We start from the raw sequence: 23,230 nt of genomic DNA on the forward strand, positions 1-23,230 counted from the left end.
AAATTGAGCAGCACTTACCAGAGCCCCTCAGATTATCATAGTTGCACCGGTTTGACTTTCATAATATCTGGAGGAATTCATGTCAAGTAAGTCATATTTATAAGAATAACTGGAATTAAAGTCTGAGAAATGAATTGCAATTAAGAATCACTTGTCATTTAAAAACAGTTCCCTGTAATGCACATTTATTCCAGTTAGAGCATGTAGGTTGAGTTTGTAGCTTTCTCAGCTGTGCAAAACAATTGGATTGTTTATAAATACTCTTGTAAGGGGAATTTAGCCACAAACGCCTAACATTATCTGCCAGCATTGCTAAGCTGTAAACATTTAAATGGCATGCAGTCCAGAAGGACCCTATGTGAAAAAGATGTGGATAAATAATTGGTTGCTTTACTAATTTAAACTGGTTTAGCCCACTGATTTTTCACTTTTCCTTCTGCCTCCCCCATAACTCCTTCCTCTGCCCACCCCAGGAGCCTGCTTGGCTTATATTCCTTTCCTGTGGTCAGAATCATGGACCAGAACCTGTGGCGTGGTTTTGGGGGGTGAAGTCCTAGTTTTACTTCCTTGTCTAGTTCCGTGTTGATGGGAAGCCCCAGAGGAAGCAAAGGTTTGGGGCCAAAAAACTCAATAGTTTGGAAAAGCATGGCTGGTATCAACCCAGATTTAAGCCCCACAGCTCTTCCGCCCTCCGTCTTCTCACCAGTACTGCTTTTACTTGGAGGATGGCAGGAGCCTCTCTCCAGCTGTCTCATTTCACTGCAGCCCTCCCTTCCGGTAGCTAGAGTGACCTTTTCCAACCTAAATCACAGTGGGTTCCCAGAATCAAGTCCAGCCGCCTGTGGCTCCAGCGCTCTGCCCTCCTTCTCTCCCTCAGACACACCAGGGATGGGCACGCGACATGGGAACTCTCATCATACTTTTTACCCCAGAGGCTCCTTCCCTTTTACGTTTCAGCTCAAGTGTCACCTTGGCCAGGGACTTCATCTTGCCCCTTGGACAGAGGAGTGTGTGCTTCCCTGCTCGTCGCTCCTTCGCTCATTACCTTGTTATCTTGTCACTGTCTGGATTTATCCCTCTCTTTTTAACTTGTTCTTGCCTAGCTTCTTTTGCAAAAATGCAAGCCCCATTTTTATCTGTGTGGTTCACAGCTGGGCTCCGGTGGCTGGTGTCCAGTGGGGCGTTTGTGAAGTGAGTGTGTGCGCGCTCAGGGTCCGACATTCTGCCGGAGGGTGAGCCACGGCTCAGTAGAAGTTCACGCTTTCGAAGTTCCCACTCAGTTTAAATTAAACCGTAGGAGGCTTGGATATACTTTTCAATTTAGTTTCTTTTTTTCTGTTTCAGTCCTCTCTAGTAAATAGTGACATTATCTTTGTGAAGTTACATGCCCCGTGGGAAGTCCTCGGAAGATATGCAGAGCAAATGAATGTCAGGATGCCTTTCAGGTAGGTGTGAAAGTATTTTTCCCGCTCTCTCTGCTGCTTCCCTGTAAACCTAATGTGCTGCGCTCTCTCGGAACAAATAAAACTGAAATGTAGTCTGGAAAGCTGTTAGAGAAGAAAATCCTTCAAATGTTTAGAGAATGCAAATAAGTCTTCATGGCTGATAATGATTTCCTAGCTTTTTGTGCCGTTTTCTGGCGATTTCAGTCATTAGCAGGTAGATATTTCAAGTGCTTGTGAGAAAGGACTGCTTTCAGAGCAGCGTGCCCATTTCCTGCGGGCGTCGCCCTAAGAAGTCCTGTGTGCGAACGCCTGGGAAGGCCAGGCTCCGAGCCTCAGTGGCATAGGAGGGGTTCATGTTCCCTACTGCCTGGTCCCCCCCAAGGCAGCGTTCAGGATGAACCCAGAAAAACACTAAAACCCTGCTGCCATAGAAGCAGCTTCAAGAAATTTCATGAAAGTGTGATCTGCTTTTTAAAGTAACCTTTTTTAAAAAAAATTTTTATTTATTATTATTACTTTTTAACATGGGCCAGCACTGGGAATCGAACCCGGGTCTCCAGCATGGTAGGTGAGAACTCTGCCACTGAGCCACCATGGCCTGCCTGAAGTAATCTACTTTTAAATAACACAAAAGTCAGGCCATAAGTACTGTGCAAACATAAGCATTGATATTTATTCCGTGGGGCATAAAAAATAAATTTTTGCAGATTGCTTAATTATTTAAAATGATTAATTTACCTTTATCTCACAGTGAATAGTCTTATTATGAATTAAGGAAACTATATCTTCATTTGCTAGATATAAATACAATAAAATATTAAACCTAAAAGTATAAATGCCAAGATATGTGGGGGGAGGGGCGGTGCCAGAAGTGGGGAGGCGGGGGTACACTGTCCTAAAGAAGGGGGGGGCAAATTTAGTACCACGGACAGCTCTGAGGGACTAAAGAATTAGATCCTTTAAGTTTGCAAACAGCATTCGAATGACCAAGTCAGAAGATTTGGAGCTAGGCAACTGGCATCAATTCTCAATGAGCTGTGGGAAGTTACAGAAGCAAAGAATCAGCTACAGTCTCACGAACAGAGAGCTACTAGGTATACATTTAGAAAAGGGCAACTTCCCTTCATAGACCTGTACTGTATCTCCCTGGTATGTTTTATTGTCTTTGTTTATTGGCCTTTATACCTTAATACCAAGTAAAAATAGAAGCTGGGATTTCTACTATCTGTTTGCCTCCAGGCCAAATTCTTAATGTAGATCAACACAGTTCAGATATTATGATTTATTTTTGAATTTTAAATGTTTAGGAAAGAAATCTGAGAACACAAGGATTTTTTAAAAGTGTGTATGTATATAAATAACCACTCAGAAAGAGAAAGATGATTTAATTTAGCTTCCATTGAAAATTGTTATACTATCTAATATCAATTCACCTGTTATTACACACACACACAAAACAAAAGTAAAAGAAACCACTACAAGGAATACTTACATAGAATCAGACAGGCAAAAGTCTGCCTTTTGATAAATGTTAGATAGTGAAACTTACTGAAATTGATATCACACCCCAGTAGAAATATCACGAAAGAACCATCCTTCTCTAGCAAAAAACCCAAGCCGGTCGTGGAGACAGGAGCAGTGGAAAGGAAACGTCGGTCCCCTTAGAACCTGGAAAGATTTCGTGTCTGAGGGGCCTCTCCACATCACAGACATCACGTCTGCAGGCCTGTTATGTGGCAGGACATGCTGCCTCCAAGCAGCGTTAATTTTCTTATGCAACTTAATAGACTGTGATCCAAACAATAAAAATGAAAACCATAATAACTGTGAATAATAATTTTCTTCTTTTTAAATCTAGGAATTGTTGCAGGGCAACAATTTTAGGATAAAATATTATTAATGTCTGCCACTAATTGGCCTCATTAATACTGATATGATTTTAACTAAGCATAGCTTTAGTGGGGCAACATGGGTATTTAAAATTGTGCTATCACTTTGCCCACAGTTTCAGGCGTATAAGTGGCCTCAGAAGCTAATACAGCGTGTCCAAAGGAGAAATTCTCCCACCTTTTCATTTCAACAAAGTGTACAAACACCAATTTGGCTGAATTTAAGTGCCTCCAAAGAATCTTATTATTTTCTGTAGCTGCACTACGGAATTTACAATTAGAATTTGGTTGTAGTTTTCTTGGATTTTTGTCCCTACAGCTTCGAAAGGAAATTGAGAAATAGGCTTATTGGGGTAAATCGCCAATAAAACCTACTTCTTAAATACCTATATGCCCTGAATACATTTTTAAGTTTTCACAAATATGCTAAATGTTGTGGGATGTCAGCTTTCTATTTTCTAAAAATGAGATGGCCCAGTGCCGTTCTAAACACATACAAACCACATCAGTTTCATTGCTGTGCCATTGCGTGAAGCCCAAAACGTGGAAAGGGAGATTACATTTTAATAAAGCATCGTGCACAAGTGCTCTCCCTTCAAGCTACACAAAGAAGTCACATCTTTAATATTTTAAAACATGCTTTTTTACAGCAATAAAATAGATCCTTCTTTTAGTTAAGTTTTTTAAAGTTTCCCAGGATTCCTTGGTGTTCCCTGTTTAGTTCACCTGTGAGCAGGGCCAGGGGTCAGCACGCCCCAGTGTGCTCATTCGCAGTGGGTGTCGGAGGTTCTCAGTGTCCTGCCCGTACAGGTTAGTTATTATCACTCTCTACCTATTTTGTAGATGAGGCACAACAGTAAAATATGACGGTAATGTAGAGAGGAAGAAATAGCAATCGAAATTGTTTCTTAAGCTCTCATGACAAAAACGCGTGCCCTGTGTTCCCGCTGCATTTCTCACTGTTAATCTCTTTTTAGTTTTTCCTTCTCCACCTCTTACAGGCTTCTATCTTCAATCTCCTTTCCTTCCTCGCTAGTCCAAACTGTAACTGACGATGGCTTTTCTTCTCGACTGGCCTCATTTTTGCTGTCCTTCCAGGAGAAAAATCTATTACCTGCCCCGTCGGTACAAGTTCATGAGCAGGTCAGTGGCGTGCGCGGTGGTGACAGTGTTTGTTTGGTCCCTGGCCTGTCCACCCCAGCAGTACAGGGAGCCACCAGCTGGGAAAGATGGGCCTTTGTCTCATGGAAAAAATGGCTGCCATATACATTTCAAAAAGAGCTGTTTTCAGGTTGGCCTGAAAAGAAGCAAGGATAGAAATTTCCTCTCCGTCTTCCCTGTGAATTCTCCACCCTTGGAGAAAACACATCCGTCTGCAGGTGTGTCAGGGCTGTTGTTTTGTTAGGCCATTCAATTAGATAAATGACTACAAATCCCAGACATTTGGAGCATCTTTGTCCTGAATGTTATTTTTGTCACGCAAATTCCTCCCTCCGCTGTGTGGTCCCTCAAAGCTTGCAGTGCAGACGTTCACCCTCTCACAGCGCCCCTGGCTGCTGCAGTCCCAGGGCAGAAGCTGCCTATGCTTGTAAAGTTTAGTTAACAAAGTGTGCAGATATATATATATTACCTCACTCAAAAGCCATTCTACCCTGTTCATAATTTAAAAAAAAAAAAGGGCCCTGCTGTATATGGATTGCATTTATTTTCTGTCCTTCCAAAGCTTGTTTCTCTTGGTTGTTTTTTGTTGTTGGTTCTCTTGTGATCATTGATGAATCTAATTTCAAAATCTTAATTGGCCTCATGGTTCCAGTAAGTTGATGGTTAAATTGGGAAATCATTGGATTTCTCTGAAAATCCTGGTGATCTCAGTTCTGTAAGATTTTAGAATTGGTGTTTATATGCTTTACAGAGTGATAAGTCAAAGAGTGATACATTTTAGAGGGTTTACTCAAATGCACATGTAACTCAACAAAGTATACTGTGGGCTTTGGCATCCAAAGAAACTCAGATGTTGTGATTTCCCAAATTTTCCCTATGCAACATCTGTATTATCAGTTCCCCTTCCATAAAGCAGTAGATACAGTGCTTGGATTCCACCTGATTTAGATAAAGTCCCTTTTCACATAATGACCTTTTGTAAAAGCCTAGTGCAGTACTTTAGCCTGTATCAGAACCTTTCAAATTTGAAATTCTCAAACTTCGGCCAGCATTTTAATCCCCTGGGTTGTTAAAACACAGGTTGCAGGTGCTCCACCCAGAGTTCCTGAGTCAGTAGGTCTAGGGTTAAGCCGAAGAAGTTTGTTTCTAACGAGGTCCCAGGTATTGTTGATGCTCCCTGGTCCTGGGACCACACCACACTTTTGGTCTGTATAGGATCCATCTCCACCTTCTCAGTTAAGGGGGTTGACTGACTCTAGATGAAATGGCTGCGAACCCAAAGCAAATAAAACCTAAGGGGAGCATGACAAGGGGAAGAGAAGATTCCCCCAACTTTGACAACACTGTGGGAGTATCATGTCTGTTCATGATACTGTTTCAGCGTGTAGGATGCAGTATATTTCAATTGCTAAAAAAGGATGGAGGTGGAGGGCAGTCTTACTGTTGTCCAGATGTGCCAAGCAGCCTCGATTCGGTAAGGTCAGTGTGGTGGGACAGGGCATGTCCCTGAGGCTCATGAAGGCTGGGCTCGCGCTTGGCACCGGACGACTGGGCAAGTTCCTTCAGATCTCCGAAGCTAGGTTTTCCTCACGTGTCAGATGTGGATACTGATTCCTACCATGCAGGGTTCACGGGAATGTAGAGATGGAGGTGCCAGAGCACTGAGCAGTACACCTAGTATGGGAGGTGGGCAGCAAATGGTATCGACTAGTGACTGTGGCATGTAGTATTTATAATAATAGCCTTATGTCCTTGCACCTCTCCTATTCCATTTCTGTTTCTGAACTTGTTATCCATCCTCTAGGGTCTCCTTCCTTCTGCCCTGTACTGACTATTCCACTAACTGTCTTTTGATTTTACTTGCCATGTAGTTATTTTCTCCATGGCCCCAGTACCCACCCAGTTACCTAATTTAAAACCTAAGGATAATTCAGAATGTTTCACCCTCTCTAATCCATCTCTCAAGTCCTGTAGACAATGCCCATAGAACTTCTAGAACCCATGCATGGCCCTCTGTCATCACTATAACTGGGCTCTCATCGCCTCTTGCCTGTCTTACGTCAAATTTTTTGTCTGCAGATTTTATTGAAATATATTCACCTGCCATATATTCCCTCCGAAGTATACAATCTGTGTCTCACAGTGTCCTCACTTAGTTGTGAAATCATCTGTCACACTCAATTTTAGACCATTTTCATAGCTCCAGAAAGAAAAATAACAGACACAAAAAAGAAAACCCAAAACACCCCACATTCCTTATCCCCCCACCCCCCATTAGTGATGCCTAGTATGGTTATGGTAAATCTTTTACTGTTGATGACGGAATATTAAGCTATCACCGTTAACTGATCTGTAGCTTGCACTAGGCCATTTCCCCCATGTACCACTCTGTTGTTAATGCTTGGGCAAGTGTCATACATTTGTATCAGTTCATACAAGAACTTGTGTACGTTTGTAGTGTTAATTTGTAACATACATGACTGTCAGAAAACATTTTCAACCTCTCAAAGACACTTTCAACCAAATTCACCTACAATACAGCACTGTAACTTAGAATCTCAATAACGAGCTACCCTCACCTCTATCCATTCCCAAACATTAAAGTCCAACCTCGTTAAAAATTCTGTTCATATTAGGTAGCCGCTCCCCCTTCTCTAGCGTCTCTCTATTTCTGTGTCCCTATATTCTGTGTTTTAAGACTCTGAGTTCACATATTCTAGCTAGTTCTGTTCATTCTATTAATGAAATCATCCAGTGTCTGTTGTTTTTTTTTTGTCTAACCTATTTCACTCAGCATTGTGTCCTCAAGGTTCATCCATGTTGTCTTGTGCTTTAGGACCTTATTTCTTCTTACCGCTACATAATATTCCATCACATGTATATACTGTATTTTGTTTATCCCCTCATCTGTTGATGGGCACTTGGATTGCTTCCATCTTTTGGCGATTGTAAATAACACTGCTGTGAGTATCGGTATAAAGATGTCTCTGCTTACATCAATTTATCTTCCTGCTTTGTCCTGACCCCCTACCAAACTCTCCTCCTATCATCTTCCTAAGAAGCAAATCTGATCATATCCCATGCTGGCTACCCCATTGTTTTGGTCTGTGTTTTAATTTGTTAAAGCTGCCAGAAATGCAGATATGGGTTGGCTTTATAACGGGAGTTTATTAAGCTACAAGTTTACAGTTCTTGGACCATTAAAATGTCCCAATTAAGGCATCAACAAGAGGATACCTTCGCTCTAGAAAGGCTGATCACTTCCAGGGTTTCTCTGTCACATGGGAAGGCACATGGTGACATCTACTGGCCAGGTTTTGTTGCTTTCAGCTCCTGGTTCTAGTGGCCTGCTCTCTAAGCTTCTGTGGGCCATCACTCAGCTTTCTCCAGAGCAACATCTGTATTTCATCTCTTAGCATAGCATCTTCAAATGTCTGTGTCTTGGTTTCGTTTCTCTGCTCTCCATGTCAGTTCTGAACTCTTTCTCTCTCTGTGAGCTCTTTTAAGGACTCTAGTAAATGAATTAAGACCTACTTTGAATGGGTGGTGTCAAAACTCCATGGAAATAATCTAATCAAAAGGTCATACCTGAGATTGGGTGAGTCACATCTCCATGGAAACAACCTAATTAAAAGACCCCACCCTACAATAGGTGTGCCCCCACAGGATTGGGTTAGTATTAAGAGAATGTGGCTTTTCTGAGGTATATAACACTTTCAGAACAGCACACCCATGGACCCATGGTCGTCGAAATAAAGTTAAAAGCCATCAGCATGAAGAAAAGCTCTTTATAAATTGTCTTTACCCACCCCTGCCTTCCCACTACTCTTTGTTCTTTCCATATTAAGTTACAAACTTTATCCTCACTCAGGATAGAGGTTTAGTGGTCCTTCTGGAAGGTTCTTTCCCATCTTGTTCACCTACATAACTCCTACACAGTCTTCTAAACTCCACCCACGTGTTTGGGCCTTTTGGCCAGGTTCACTGATGCCTCTTCCCTGTTCTCCTTTTGGCACTCTCTGCTCCCATCACCCCATGCTGTAATTTATGAGCATTTGTCCATTCTCTAGTTCCATCGCCTAACACATTACAGGTGGAGTGAGTGAATGAGTGACTCTCCATACACATTGGAGTTGGGGGTGGGGGGAGAATGTCACAAAGAAGAGCATTCAAACATCAGGTATATATAAGGTCTCAGACATAGGCTTGGGATTGAAACATTTGCTCAAACAATGGGGAGGGGTAGGTAATGAGGGCTAAAAAACAAACTAACTAACTAACAAATAGTGATATAAGAACCTGAATCTTGAGGCTAGATGGGGTATCCGATTTGTCATCAAGTCCTTCCACTCATCACATACTTAACCCTTTGCTAAGGTTCTCTGCTATATGGTGTCCGGCCCATGTTTGAACATCACTGAGGACTGAATATTCTCAAACCCATCTGTGGACGGTTCTGACTGTTAGAAAGTTCTTCTGTAAAATAAGCTTTAATCTTTCTCTCTGTAGTTTTCACCCTTTAATCATAGTTCTGTCCCCTGAATAGACAAAAAATAAATTTACAGGGCAATATAACAAAGTATTTGAGAAAGATGATGATGTTATAGGCACAAGTATTCAGCATTTATCAACTATTTCAAAATTAGGAGTTGGGGAGAAAGAGGTTTCCCTGCCTAAGTGATAGGGAAAATACTGTTGGAAGTAAAAGAAGAATGGAATCCGAAGAGGTACAGGAGTGGAGAAGAAGATGATGACTTTGTTTTAATCATGCTGGATTGTAACACACAGTAGGTCTTTGAGACGTTGGAAATGATGGCAGTGCAGGTGAAATGAGAAGTAAACTAGAGGATCCCGAATGGGAGTCAAAACCATAGAAGTCGTGATCTCAGCTATGGGAGTGGATGGACTATCCCAGGAAGGGATATAAACAGTGAAGAGAAGAATCCAGTGGCAATTCCTTGGGAAAACTTGTGTTTAGGGGGCAGGAGGAGATGACATGGGGATTGAAAAGAAATAATCTGAGAACTAGGAGGAAAGTAAGGGAGTGCAGTGTCATAGCACCAGTGAAAGAGCTCCTAAAAGGAGTGTTCTGCAGCCTCTGGTGAAAGAGGAGAAGTGAGAATGGGTTTGAATATCTAGAAGTTGTTGGTAATCTCCATGAATATCTAGAAGTTGTTGGTAATCTCCATGGCAGCACTCTGCATGGGGTGACGGTTCTCAAACCTTTGGAGGATTTGATCCCATCCCCTGAGTTTCCGATTCATTAGGGCTCAGTGGAGTCCAAAAATTTTCATTTCTAACAAAACCCCAAGTTTTGCTGATGTTGCTGGGCTGGGACCACATTTGAGAACCATCCATTAGAGTAGAAGGTAATGGAAACTGGGTTATGGCTAGCTGAGGACTGATAAATCCTGAGAAATGAGACATAGTGAGGGTTCTCCATTACCTTAATGATTCCAGAGGAGAGGAAGGGAGAAAGAAGAAATTAAGGAATAAGAACACTAGCCAAGAGGATTATATATTCTCCATGTCTATAGACAAGAGAGAAGCTTTGAGTGAATAAGAGCTTGGGAAATCCTTGTTTCTGAATCTTTGGCCTGAAAAAAGTCAATCTTGCTGCAAGTAGGCAGAGTACAACCAAGGAAGAATTTAGGTATTGGAGGGCACTGGGAGATTCTGTTCTGGGCCAAAGTAGAAAAGAAAGAAGGCTGACTTGGGCTATTTGGCACCTTGATTCAGAATGGCCTCCATTGCTTCATTGCTTACTCATAGAATTAACTTCCAGACATTGCAGTGATCCTGTCATTTTCTGAAGCCCAGTGTCTGGGTGTAAATTTTACAATGCAGTTAGTTGGAAATTTTTGCATCTATTTTAACTGTGTGTCATTGTTTATCTTCAGAATAGATGGATTTAGGTGTTGAGGAATGTGTCTGTTTCTTTCTTACCCAGCCCTGATATTCCAAACTGTAGGGCATCTTTACCACTCCCCACCAGGAATAAACGGCTGACTTTCTGTACTCTAAAATACTCATTTCATACTAAATGTGGACATTTAATTTGGCTTTTAAGGCCAACCATATAAATGATATTTAATTTCATTAATACAGGAACAAATCCCTAAAGAAACCTATCTCCTTTAAGGATAAGAGAAATTAATTAAAAACTGTAAACTCTGAGCAGAAGTTAAACATGCTTTTCACAAGTATCTTTATTTTAAAAGTCACCTCAATCACGTAAAACACACTCATGTAATTCCAACATGTATTTTTTGGAGTAAATCCTCTTTTTATCCCAGTTCTTGTTCTAGTCAATGCAGATTTGACACATCTTTCAGTAGGCTTACCGGCATTAGACATGACCTATACATTTAAGAGGGGGAATTTATCACCTTTTTTCTGCCCCTCTCCTTTTTTGCCTTCTCAAAGTAGTACAAGTATAGTCCGTAAAAAATGCGATTACAAAGAGACAAATCTGATTATTGTGAATGACTTGTAGCTGAAGCCCCGGTACTGTGACACGCCCACCCGGCTGTGCACACTCGCGTGACGTAATCCCGTGTAATTCTCGCCAGAGCGAACTGTGGACACTCTCGCATTGCACACTCAATGCCGCCATAATCCTAGCAGATAAGCACACAGGCAGAATGCCAAAAGTGCTCGTATATGTCCATGTCTGTTTTAAAATACTAATATATGTAAATGTTCTAAAGCCTTTCGACTCTTCAATAATGATATTTAACCTGTGCCCCAAATAGTCCCCATGACCTAAAAGAATCACATTAGCTTCCAAAGATCCGTTATGTCCACTCAGAGAGAAGCTGGCACCAAGAAAAGGAAAGAGAAATCCAAGCCTCCTGTTGTTTGATATCAGTCCAAAAGGGTTCATTTACTGCAGTGTGGGGCTGTGTAAAGCCTCTGTTTTGTGTGGGGGGGAGAGAAAGAGAGAGAGAGAGAGAGATTGAGAGAGAGAGTGAGTCTGTAGATGCCTCTGGGCATATCATCCCTAAAATCTAATCTAGCTCTTAGGAACAAGATACTTGTATATAATATTCTGGCCTGGGGGGAAAGCAGGTGTCCCTGAAGTATGCCTGTTGTGATTAATTCAGTCTAATGAAGTGGTCATTAAGGCAGACCCCCCTCCTGGGATGTGGCTGGAGGTTAAAGACCTTGTCTTCTGCTCCTCAGCATTCACCCTGCACCCAGGCTGGGATCTGTGCTCCATGGGTGACTCGCAGTGGCCTGCTGAAGGGTGATGTGCTGGGAGTGGAGTGCTTTCAGGTGTCCGTTTCTTTATCATCATGGGCTGCAACATATGGATGATTATCTCCGCCCAGAGCGGAGGGAGCCAGGGTCAAGGAGGCTAGGCAGAACCTTGCCAGGGCCACAGCGGGTGTGGCAGAGCTGGCACGTTTGTGCCATTTCCTTCGCTGCGCTGCCATCTCTCTCCAGCCATTCTCCCACCTGCCATGAACCAGCGTTTAGGGGAGACCCTGAACTTAATGTCAGAACAGCATTCCATAAAAGTAATGTACCTTTTAGTCCAGGTATTAACTTGACAAGTCAAGGCCAGGCATGTCCAAATGAGTGACCCATTTTCTGTGTCGATTTGCCCGCGGATCTGGAAGCAGACGGTGCTCATAGATGGCAGACATGGGGCAGGTGACAGGGTCTCCAACCAGAACCAGTGCTGAGTCATTAAGCCAACATTGGCACTTTTCTCTTCCCTGTCAGTGGACAATTTATTAAGTAAGTACTACCCTAATACCAAGGAGACGAGTGGCATGATTTCTGTTTAGTTGTTTTTTCAACTTGTACATTTCTAAGTAAGTTTCAGGTTTACAAGTTTGAGGACATTTATTAGTTGTAGTGATAGATTTATCACAGGAGCACGGATATCGATTTATAAATGAGAATCAGTTTATCATCACTGTCATCATCATTTTCTTCATCCTAGAAGTCACAGCTTGATTGAGCAACTGTGTACTCTCCCAGGCATTGTACAAACACTCGATACTGATTATCTCATTGAGTCCTCACCACTGCCTCACGCCACAGGTCCTGTTGGCACAGGGCAATTTAGTCACTTTCCCACCTTCTCAAGAACTCATGGCCAGCAAGCTGTGTGCCTAGGAGGTGAACCCACTTCTGGCCCACTCCAAAGACCATCACTCTGTGCCAAACAGTATTCATTATATGTGGTAAAGAGAAGCTCTCTATTAAATCAAATTTGTTTGGAGGGCTGTAACCAAAATATTGTTGCACAAATCACCAGCAACATATTAGATCTAAAGAGCATCTGGTCAACCATCAATTTAGAGCTAAGGAAACTTAGGCTGGTCCCAGACCACACTGATATACAATGGCAGAATCCAAAATCCAACCTGAGCACCCACCTTCTAGCCCCTTGACTTGGCACTGTGTTTTACCCTTGCTTGGTTGAGGGGATCTTCACCGACATCTGAGTGGCTCATTTTGGAGAAAGGAGTGTGATTGTGGAAGAGCAGCCCAGGGGAGCACGGATGCGTCATCCTGCCTCAGGGAAATAGACTCCTGTTCCCAAAGCTCTTTTACTGGAAGCTGGCAGCAGCTTGTGGGATGTCAGCCTTAGCACAGGAGATCCTGCCCAGCCAAGGTCATGTTCCGAGGAGAGGATGAGACCAGGACTGTTTTAAGAGCTGTTTTCATTTCCTGTTGCTGCTCTGATGAAGTCTCATACATTTAGCAGCATAAAACAACACGAATTTATTATCTCACGGTTCTGTAGGTCCGTGGGGTTCAACTGATTTCTATGCTCTGGTCTCACAACCCTGAAATCAAGGAGTCAGCCAGCGTGGAAATTAACTGGAAGCTCTGGGTGAGACCCCACTTCCTGCTGGCATGATTCCGTCCAGTGCAGTGGTGGCACTGAGGGCTCTGTTTCATGGCTGGCTGCTCTCCAAGGGCCATTCTCAGCTCCTAGAGGCTGCTCACACTCCCTGGCTCATGACCCCTACATCTTCGAGCCACAGTGGCAGAATCTAGTCCTTTTCACCCTGCATTTCTTTGACCTCCCTTCCTCCCCATCTCTCCTAACTCTAGCCAAAGGAATTTCTCTGCTTTTACAGGGCTCACCTGATTAAATGTATCACAGGCAAGTAATCCAGGACAATCTCCCTTTCGTAAGGTTGGTAGCCTTGCTTACATCTGCAAAGTCCCCTTTGCCGAGCAACATAATATGTTCACAGGCTCCAGGGATTAGGTGCAGACACCTTTGGAGGGCCATTCTGCCTCCGTAGACAAGAGGACATAAACTGCGGAACACGTTGGAGTGTCCATTCCTGCATTGTGAAGAGTACGTGGCATGCTCCAGAGAGCGTGATGAAACCTGGATAAGCCATTCTTAGGGCACCTGCTTCTGCCCAGGCTGCTCCGATGAAGACCAGTCCATCTTCCACCCCCAGATAGGTCTCAGGGGGGTAGTTTTAAGATGTTCTTCTGAATCCCTTTCCTTCCACTATAATGTTTCAGAAGCCTAGTTCTGCTGTTTCCCATCACCTTTGCATCGGCCTCATGGTCCTTAAGAAGTTAATAATAAACCTTGCTATTTTCCTGGCAGCTTCTCCATATACACCATCTTTCCTAAACTTCCTAACGACCCTGTGAGATTGTTAAAATGGGTATTATTATTATTATAATCATTTGCTATTAATATCACCCCATGTTATAATACTGGAAAATCAGTCTCAGAAAGCTCACATATCTGTGAAGGTCACATAGCTGATAAGCAACAGAGCCAGGCTTAAGTTTCAGATGTCCAGTTATAAATCCCAGCTGCTTCCCACCAGGCCAAGTGGCCTCCCCTTACTTTCTTTTCAGTCCCTTTGCTTCTCATTTTTCAATTAATTAATCATGTTTCATTACCCCAGTCTATTCTCTCTCTGCCATCTCCACATTTCATTTAAATTGTGGTGCCACAAGCTGGTTGCAAAAGCTGCCATTTTATTCCATAGAGCATTTATGCCTGAGTTTTTTTACAGCTTCATTTGCTATCTGCTGGTATGCCAAGCACTGCCCCAGCTGGACTGAATTCAGTCATTGCACGTAGATCCCAGTTTCTGTGAGAATGTGAACTTTGCACAGTATAATCCGATTAGGACTGCAGACTGGAGATGTGTGGGAAATAAAACTGTATTATTAAAAAAAAATTGGGGGGAGGCCATTGTCCTCTTTCTTGAGTGACTTTTCAGGCAATCAAACCAAATACAGTCAAAAGCTACAGGGAAGGCCACCAGCTCAGCCTAGGAAGTCCAATTTAAGAGTCTACTGCATCATTGAACTTGGATAAGTGGTAGTAGCTGGTAAAGCCCAATTAACTCTGACTTAAAAATCAAAAAGAGAAAAATATTGCAAGTCCAACTGGTTACACAAATTCTTGTTTTTGAGAAAAACAAAATGGAAAAGCTAGTATTAGTCACTTCTGCTCCCTGTGTGTCGGACGCTGTTGTGGAGATGCTGCATGAATATTAATCCGTTAGTCTGCACAGCCACCCTTTGAGGTTGGGTGTCATCATCGTGCCCATTTGACAGCTGAGGCAACTGAAGCAAGGCAGAGTTCAGTGACTTACCTAAGGTCGTGCTGCTGACAGCTACAGAGCCTGGTTTGAATCCAGGCATCCTCCCCGAGTTTGTCCCCACGTCCACTGCACCACGAGGCCTCTCTACGAGGCAGGAAGGCCAGGGGTGTGAAGCACGGGAGACACAGGAACCTTTCCCCCTGATGTCTTGGGGCTTTCTATCCTTCCAGCCTCCTGCCCCTTTCTGGACATATGACCCTGGATAAAACCTCTGCTTCTCCACTGGTGACCTCTTTGAGGGTCAGGACCTAGAGCCGTGTAAGATTCTCTCCAGAGTGAGAAGCAGCTGCTGAGCTTGCTGCCTGCGAGAGCTGTGGAGGGGAGGTGTCCTGAGGAGGGGGCCACTGCCAGGCAGACCCTGGGCATGGTGAGGCCGGGACAGTGCTGAGAATCATGGAGGTGGTCAAAGGGCCGTTGACCACTGTCTTTTCATTTGGAGTCGGTTGGATAAAAGATATGTCCCTCTCTTGAGAGTTTCATTGAAAGGAATAATTTGCTATGTAACTAGTTAAAAAAACTAGAAATAAAAATCCATGTGTTTTCAGTCAGTAGACTTAGAAAGCATTTAGCCATGTTCTTTTCCAGGGAAGTTTATTCCTTCTGCAGTCCATAAGTGGAGATCCCCATGACCAACTACTTTTGTAGGGTCATCCCTAAAATCAAGAGTCCAAAATCGGCATTTGAATCCTGGTTCTATCTGCTGGCTGTGATTTGGGCTGGATCGCCACTCCCCATGGGTCTCTTGTACATTGTGCAAAGTGAGAACGATCCCTGTTCAGTCTGCCTTACAGAGATGCTGCTGCATCGGAGCCCCTGGGGGAGGCGGGTGCCATAGGTACGGGAGGCAGCTCGCTCAGCTTCCGGCCTGGTGTGTGCTCCGCTTCTCCTGGCTGGCTGCAAGCAGTGACTGGGGGGCTGGCTCCTCAGAAACCAGATGTTTTCTCAGCAGAGATCTGAGATACAGAGAGAACAAGGAGGAAACCGTGGCTTGAAACCACGTTTAGGATGCCGGTGTTGATGTGTTTTACCTGTTTGGGCACCACTGCATGCACTGGCTAGAGTAATGTCCATGTGCTCCTGACACCCAGGCCCAGGAGAGCATGGGGTTGGCTTGAAAGGAAGGCGGTGGGCGCCAGGGAGCTGGCGGCGGGCCCAGAGCTACCCAGGGAAGGTGTGAGACCCAGCAAGGAGCTCATGGCCTAGAGCTCTCTGTGCACACCCCACTGTGATGTGCCCGTGTCCCCGCTGCCCTCATCTGAGTCAACCTGAGCTAGAGCACTTCCTGACCTCAGATGGGGAGACTTTCCAAGCACAAAATTCATGTCTAGAACCTCCAGAATATAAGAGTTAAGGTCTCTGCTGCCTTGCTTAAGGGACTGTCTGCTCCTTCCCAGAGCCTTCTAGTCAACAAACATGGCCATTTATTGGCATGCGGAGGGCAGGTAAATTGCAACTGCAATGTCATAGACCCCAGCGTGGGGAGTGCTGAGCTCCAGCTCTCACCTTTCCCACATGGTCTCACTCCTCTTTCTGAGCCTCAGGTGGTTAATCTGTAAAATGGGGGCCTCGTGAGTGCAGTGTGGGCGTCTCCGAGGATGTGGCGTCGTGATTGTGGCTCTGTGGTGGCTTCCTTTGTCTCGGGGCAGTGTTGACATGCTCTACCCTTTGGTCTTGCCTCCCATGTACCACAGGATCGATAAACAAATAAGCAGGTTTCGGAGATGGTTACCTAAGAAGCCAATGAGGCTGGACAAGGAGACCCTGCCAGACCTGGAGGAGAATGACTGCTACACTGCCCCTTTCAGCCAGCAAAGGATCCATCAGTGAGTGTTCAAGCCTGTGTCTTATTAGGATGTGCAGCTGCAGTGGGGTCATTTCCTGCACGGCTTTGACTCCAGGCCGGTGCCCTTTTCCCCTAAAAGAACGAGGGTGTTCAAACCCTTTCCCTAGTATCGGAGTAAGCTAACTGCTGTGACAGCCACACCCACATCTCACGGCGCAGGACGGAAGGGTGCTGCTTGTCCTGTGTGCTCACTGTCCTGACCCGGGGGGCGGGCTCCCCCTGCCTTGTGGCTCTGCTGCTGCCTGCAGCCCCCAGACCTGCAGGCACGGAGAGGCGCCTACTCCGCTCCCTATTGAAAAGGAAGTTTGGTTATGGTTTGGTTTGATTTTGGTTTTTGAGTTTTGTTTTGTTTTGTTTTAACTCAATTCCCCACTTCTCGGTTCCCCTTTCTTCAGCAAGTCAGCCCAGAAGAAGCCAGATTCCCTAACAGCCTACCTCCTGGCACATCTGTTTCCGTGCAGGAGTTTGTCACTTTTGACATGTGGAATAAAGTAATCGAGCCTGTGAAGAATTGCAAAAGTGATAGAGAATTTACTGTGATGCTTCTGAGATACAAAAAAAATGGGTGGATGGCAGTGTAGGTGGTGCAAGAGAAAAGCATGCCAATGACGGCACACAACCTGGAGCTCCTGTCCCACCCTGCACCAGCAGTGGGGGAAAATGACTTACCAGAGGGAAGGTAAGGGGAGCAGATTTAAAAAAAAAAAATGGGTTGCCAATTTTGAAAGGAATAAACTGAATGGCAGTTGTCATGCAGTTGTAGGGAGTGCAAGATGGGGCCATGATTCAGCAACAGAAAATCAATTAATGTCTGTGGAGCCCTAGAGGCAACGGAGAGAAGAAAATCAAAGAATAGATGTTCCACATCAAAATGTATAATGCTCACCAAGTTCAGTCTAGTGCAAGGGCAGCAATTCAATAAGCCTCTGATAGAGCTAGCCCTTGGCTCCTCAAGGATCAGATTGATGCAAACCTAGCCACGCTCTCTGAACATTTAAAAGGGTTGCTGAAGATGTGAAACTCACAGCCTGGCCTCCAAACCCTACTTAAATCCTTCATGAAAAATAAGAGGGAACAATGTTAACTCAGAGGTCAAGACCTATGGGTATTTTCTGTAAAGAAAAATTTGCATCAGAGCCAGCATGTTCCTGCTCTTAATTTAAACCTGTGCCAGGTCTATATTGTTCATCTTGAATCTTATAAAAGTGGCTGTTTGCTTTTTATATTTGTCTGGAGTCGGATTTGTATGCAGATTTTCCCTTTGCATCTCACCTGTCTAAGAAAGTGTCAAGTGCAGAATAGGAGATCTCAAAATTTGTGATGTATAGATGGATGGATGGGTGGATGTGTGGATGCATAGATGGGTGGGTGGGTGGTTGGGTGGATGGGTGGGTGGGTGGGTGGGTGGAAGTGTGGGTGGTTGGGTGGATGGGTGGATGGGTGGGTGGGTGGAAGGGTGGGTGGGTGGTTGGGTGGGTGGGTGGATGGATGGGTGGGTGGCTGGTTGGGTGGGTAGATGAATGGACATGTGGATGAACAAGTGGATGAATGTGTGGGTGGGTAAATGGATAGATAGATGGGTAGGTGGGTGGGTGGGTATATGGACAGATAGGTGGATGGGTGGGTGGGTGGATGGATGGATAGGTGGATGAGTAAGTGGATGAATGTATGGGTGGGTAAATGGATAAGTGGATGGACAGATAGGTGGGTGGGTGGAGAATCAGTGAATTATGTGGGATGTGCTCTGGGGTTGTAGTTTAGTCTAAGAGGATATAGACAGATGGAAGAGGAAGGTCTTCACCACTCCTCTGGACATGCTGCCTATGTTTCCTGATGTTCTTGCTTTAGAGCAAAGTTTTTTAACATAGTTCTCAAAGTCAGAAGCACCTGGGGAACCATCAGGATCACTGGGGACTGGAACCAAGAATCATGTTTTTAAGAAATATTTTAAATCTATAAAACTGAGGAATGATAGCACGTGGGATACAGATATTCAACCATCACCCTCTCATATTAGAAAGGACTTTTTTGAAATGTTTGACTATTGATTCACACAATAATTGATTAATTCAGCAGTCATTAAGTTAACATCCACTTCTTGCCGAGTACTGTTTGGGTATAGAGAATTTAAGGATAAATAGTGCAAGGTCCTTGCCCCAGCCTCATGAAGGTAACATACCATTTTAAATCATTGTAAATGGTATGGCGGGGGTGACTATAAAGAGGAATTATAGATTATCCAGGTTCAGAGGAGAAGTTTGGTAAGTAATGAGGATAGGTCACAAATAACAAAATGGCTGAGCTGAGTCTGGAAAAATAAGGTAGGCCCAGGTAGGTAAGGACGGAAAGATACCCAAGAAGAGAGACCAATGTGTGTGTGATAATAAAAAGGCATGACGCAGGATGGAGTGTCTGAGGACCCACTAGTCGTTTTCTGTGAATGGGGTATAGATGTGAGGAGGACCTGGTATCGTTGCTTAAAAAAAAAGAATGATATAGGGTAGATGACATATGACATTTTAGGGCAAGAGAATCCAGAAGAAAAAAGCAGGGGGAGAGCAGAAATGAAGCAAACCTAAGAACCAGACTTCAGTGGGACCAAGAGAATAGTTTCAGCAGTTCTATCATGTAAAAGGGAGATGAAAAATTAAATAAATGTCCTGAATGTTATGGGCAGTAGGGATTTCTTTCTCTTTGAAATTTATCTTGTCACTTGGGCAACATTCCTTTGATGAATGTGTAGAAGTAAAACTTGAAGAAGCTTTTACTGGAAGTTGGAAAGATTGCTTGATACAATTAGGAAAAATAAAAACAAGGATGGGAGTTTTGTTTTTTTTTTTTTATAGTCACATGAGTTTAAAGTAATCAAAAGTCGTTGGTCAGTGAGCTCTGGGATTTATGGCATGATTTCCAGGGTTTCCAAATGCAGTCCACAGTCCCACGTGACTTCTTAGTTTTACAGAAAGTTGAACATTTGATGTTGTGTTTGTCTAGGCGTAAAAGAGAATAATGGGGTTTTCAGTGTGGGTGTTGGGGGCATGAGTATAAGAGAAATAGAAGTAAGGAATTGAAAGTTTAGTAAATAATAATCAAAGTGGGAAAGAGCATTAAAAATGCTTTGTTCTCAGAATAAAACCCCAACTCCTCACTGGCTTCTCTTCCATCCTCCTTCTAAGTGCTCTGGCCACACTGAGCTGCTCTTTGCTCCTTGAGGCACTGTGCCCTGCTTTTATAATTACTTTTGTATTAATTGATTAATGCCCGTTTCTCCAGAGAAACTGTGTGCTGCATGGAGGCATAGGCCACGTCAAGTTTTGCTCACCGTTGTATCTCCAACACCTTTCACAGTTGCCTAGTATATGTAGGTACTCTGTACATGCCTCTTAAATGAATGGAGAGATAATAAAAGTAATAAGGCAATGCAGAATACCCTAATAAATCTTTATAGTTTGAACTACATTGTACAAAATATTAAAATTGAGAACTGATTGAAAAGTATATAGCCTAGCATTCTTTTGAACTATCTGTGTTGGAGAAGCAACAAAAGCAAACCAATGGGTATACATCTGTAAGTCAATATATGATGCCGTTTATTCATTTTTTTATATAGTATCACCAAAGCTGGGCTATGGGTGGAAAAGGTCTACTGTGTTCTAGATACTACTCTAAGAACTTTACTTAAAAAAATTTTTTTTCAATGGGTGGTGTATGGGAATCCCAATATATGCAAGGATTTCCATACACCACCCACCCCCGACAGCTTGCATTGGATTGGAACATGTCTTAAAACTGATGACAGCACATATTTATAATTGTACTACTAGTTAAAGTCAGTGGTTTAACTTAGGGTTCACTGTTTGTGTAATTTGGTTCCATGGATTTTTAAAAAATTTATTCTGTGGCCTTATATACAATCTAACATTTCCCCCTTTTTATCATATTCAGATCTATATTGCAGTGCTGTTAATTTGTTCATGATGTTGTACTACCATCCATCCACTCCCAAAACATTTCCATCATTTCAAATAGGAGCCCTATACATTTGAAGTCTTAACTTCCTGTTCCCTATTCCTCCCCCATCCCTGGTAACCTATATTCTATATTCTGACTCGTGATTTGCTCGCTCTCATTATTTAAGAGCAGTGAGATCATGCAATATTTGTCCCTTTGTGTCTGGCTTATTCCATTTAACATGATGTCTTCAAGCTTCATCCATGTCGTCACGTGTTCAGGACTATGTTCGATTTTACAGCTGAATAATATTCTATCGCACATATATACATCTTACTTACCCATTCATCGGGTGATGGACACTTGGGTTTCTCCCATGTTTTGCAGATTGCGAATAATGCTGCTGTGAATGTCAGGGTGCAAATATCTGTTTGAGTCCATGCTTTTAATTCTTTTGGTTATATACCTAGTAGTGGGTTTGCCAGGTTATATGGTAATTTTATATTTAGGTTTCTGAAGATCTCTCAAACTGTTTTCCATAGCAGCTGAGCAGCTGCACCATTTTGCAATGCCACCAGCAATAAATGAGTGTTCTCGTTGCTTTGCATCTTCTCCAACACTTATTTTCTGTTTGTTTGTTTACTAACAGCCACTCTAATGAGTATGAAATGTATCTCATTTTGGTCTTGATTTGCATTTCCATGATGGTGAATGATGTGGAACATTACCTTGTATGCTTTCTAGCCATTTCTATATCTTCTTTGGAGAGATATCTATTTGTCTTTTGCCCAGTTTTGAATTTGATTGTCTTTTTGTTGTTAAGCTAAAAAATTCCTTTTATATTCTGGATGTGAAACCTTTATGGGGTATTTGGTTTCCAAATATGTTTCCTCATCAACTTACTTTCATGATAAAGTCCTTTGAGGAACAAAAATTTTAATTTTGATGAGGTCCCATTTATCTATTTTTCTTTCGTTGCTATGCTTTGGGTGTAAATGATAAGAAGCCACTGCCAACACGAGGTACTGAAGATGCTTCCCTATGTTTCCTTTTAGGAGTTTTTGGTTCTGGCTCTTATATTATAGGTCTTTGATCCATTTTGAGTTGATTTGTGTATATGGTGTGAGGTAAGGGTCCTCATTTTTTTTGCAGATGGAGATACAGTTTTCCCAGCAGTATTTGTTGAAGAGACTATTCTTTCCCAATTTAGTGGTCTTTGCCACCTTGTCAAAAATCAGCTGACTATTAATGTGAGGGTTGATTTCTGAGCTCTCAGTTCCATTCCGTTGGACTGGATGCCTGTCCTTATGCCAGTGCCATGCTGTTTTTATTACTGTGGCTTTGTGATAAGTTTCAAGATCAAGAAGTGTGAGTCCTCCAACTTCATTCTTTTTCAAGATGGCTTTAGCTACTCGAGGCCCCTCACCTTCCATATAAATTTGATGATTGGCTTTTCCATTTCTGCAAAGAAGGTTACTACCTTTAATCCTTGCCACAGCCCTATAAGGGAGGGAGGTGTTATTATTTTCCCCATTTTATAGGTGAGAAAAGGGATTAAGAAACCTGCTATGAGTCACAGCTGCTGAATGGTTGTACTGGTCAAGACAGGCCACCTGCCTAAGTGACCCCCAAATCTCAGTGATTTAACACAATAGAGGTATATGTTTTATCCACATCGTTATCTAGTATGGCTCACCCCTGGGGAAGGAGGTGAACTCTCTGCTCCATGCAGTCATTCGGTTCTTAGACTCCTCCTATTTGGTATCTCTGCCGTGCCCTACATTTCTATGGGTCAGGCCTAAAAGTGAGGGCAATACTTCCACCCACATTCCATGGACTGTAGACCTCAATCACATAGGCACCCTTAACTAAAGAGGTGAGGGGACAACTAGTCTAACTGTGTACCCAGGAATAAAAAGAGACCTGTTTGCTGAACAACGAGCAGTCTCTGTCTCTGCTGGAGCAGGAATCCGAACTCGGGCAGGCAGTCCAGATTCCACACTCGTGTCCATTATGCTCGCGGTAGGGTTTCTCAGCCTCAGCCCTGTTGACATTTTGGACTGGATAACTCTTTGTGGCAGGGCTCTGTCGTAGGCATTGCCAGATGGGTAGCCGCGCTCCTGGCCTCTGCCTGCTGCCCGCCGGTCACCCCACAACCTTGGTCAAATTTCCCCTGGTGGTGGGAAGGGCAGATCAGGCCCCCACCTTCTCCCAGCTGCACACACGCGTTGAGACCCATTGCTCTGCTGTGTTCCCACGTGACGCCCTTCCTCAGGCCCCCGCTCCATTGGTCACTGTGGCGGTGATGACCGACTGGCCCTGTTGAGA

The 23,230-nt window shown here is 43.5% G+C and overlaps 1 protein-coding gene across 1 annotated transcript in view; it reads left to right on the forward strand.

Annotated features, from left to right (window-relative positions):
* ANO4 (anoctamin 4) overlaps window positions 1-23,230 on the forward strand; it is a 445,798-nt gene that overhangs the window by 319,227 nt on the left and 103,341 nt on the right. Inside the window, exons 10-12 of the mRNA XM_077168293.1 lie at window positions 1,345-1,445; window positions 4,433-4,477; window positions 16,800-16,931. Of these exons, the coding sequence (XP_077024408.1) occupies window positions 1,345-1,445; window positions 4,433-4,477; window positions 16,800-16,931 (278 nt within the window). The remainder of the gene's footprint in view (window positions 1-1,344; window positions 1,446-4,432; window positions 4,478-16,799; window positions 16,932-23,230) is intronic.

Source organism: Tamandua tetradactyla, chromosome 7 (genome assembly GCF_023851605.1).
Source record: "Tamandua tetradactyla isolate mTamTet1 chromosome 7, mTamTet1.pri, whole genome shotgun sequence".
NCBI lineage: Eukaryota > Metazoa > Chordata > Mammalia > Pilosa > Myrmecophagidae > Tamandua > Tamandua tetradactyla.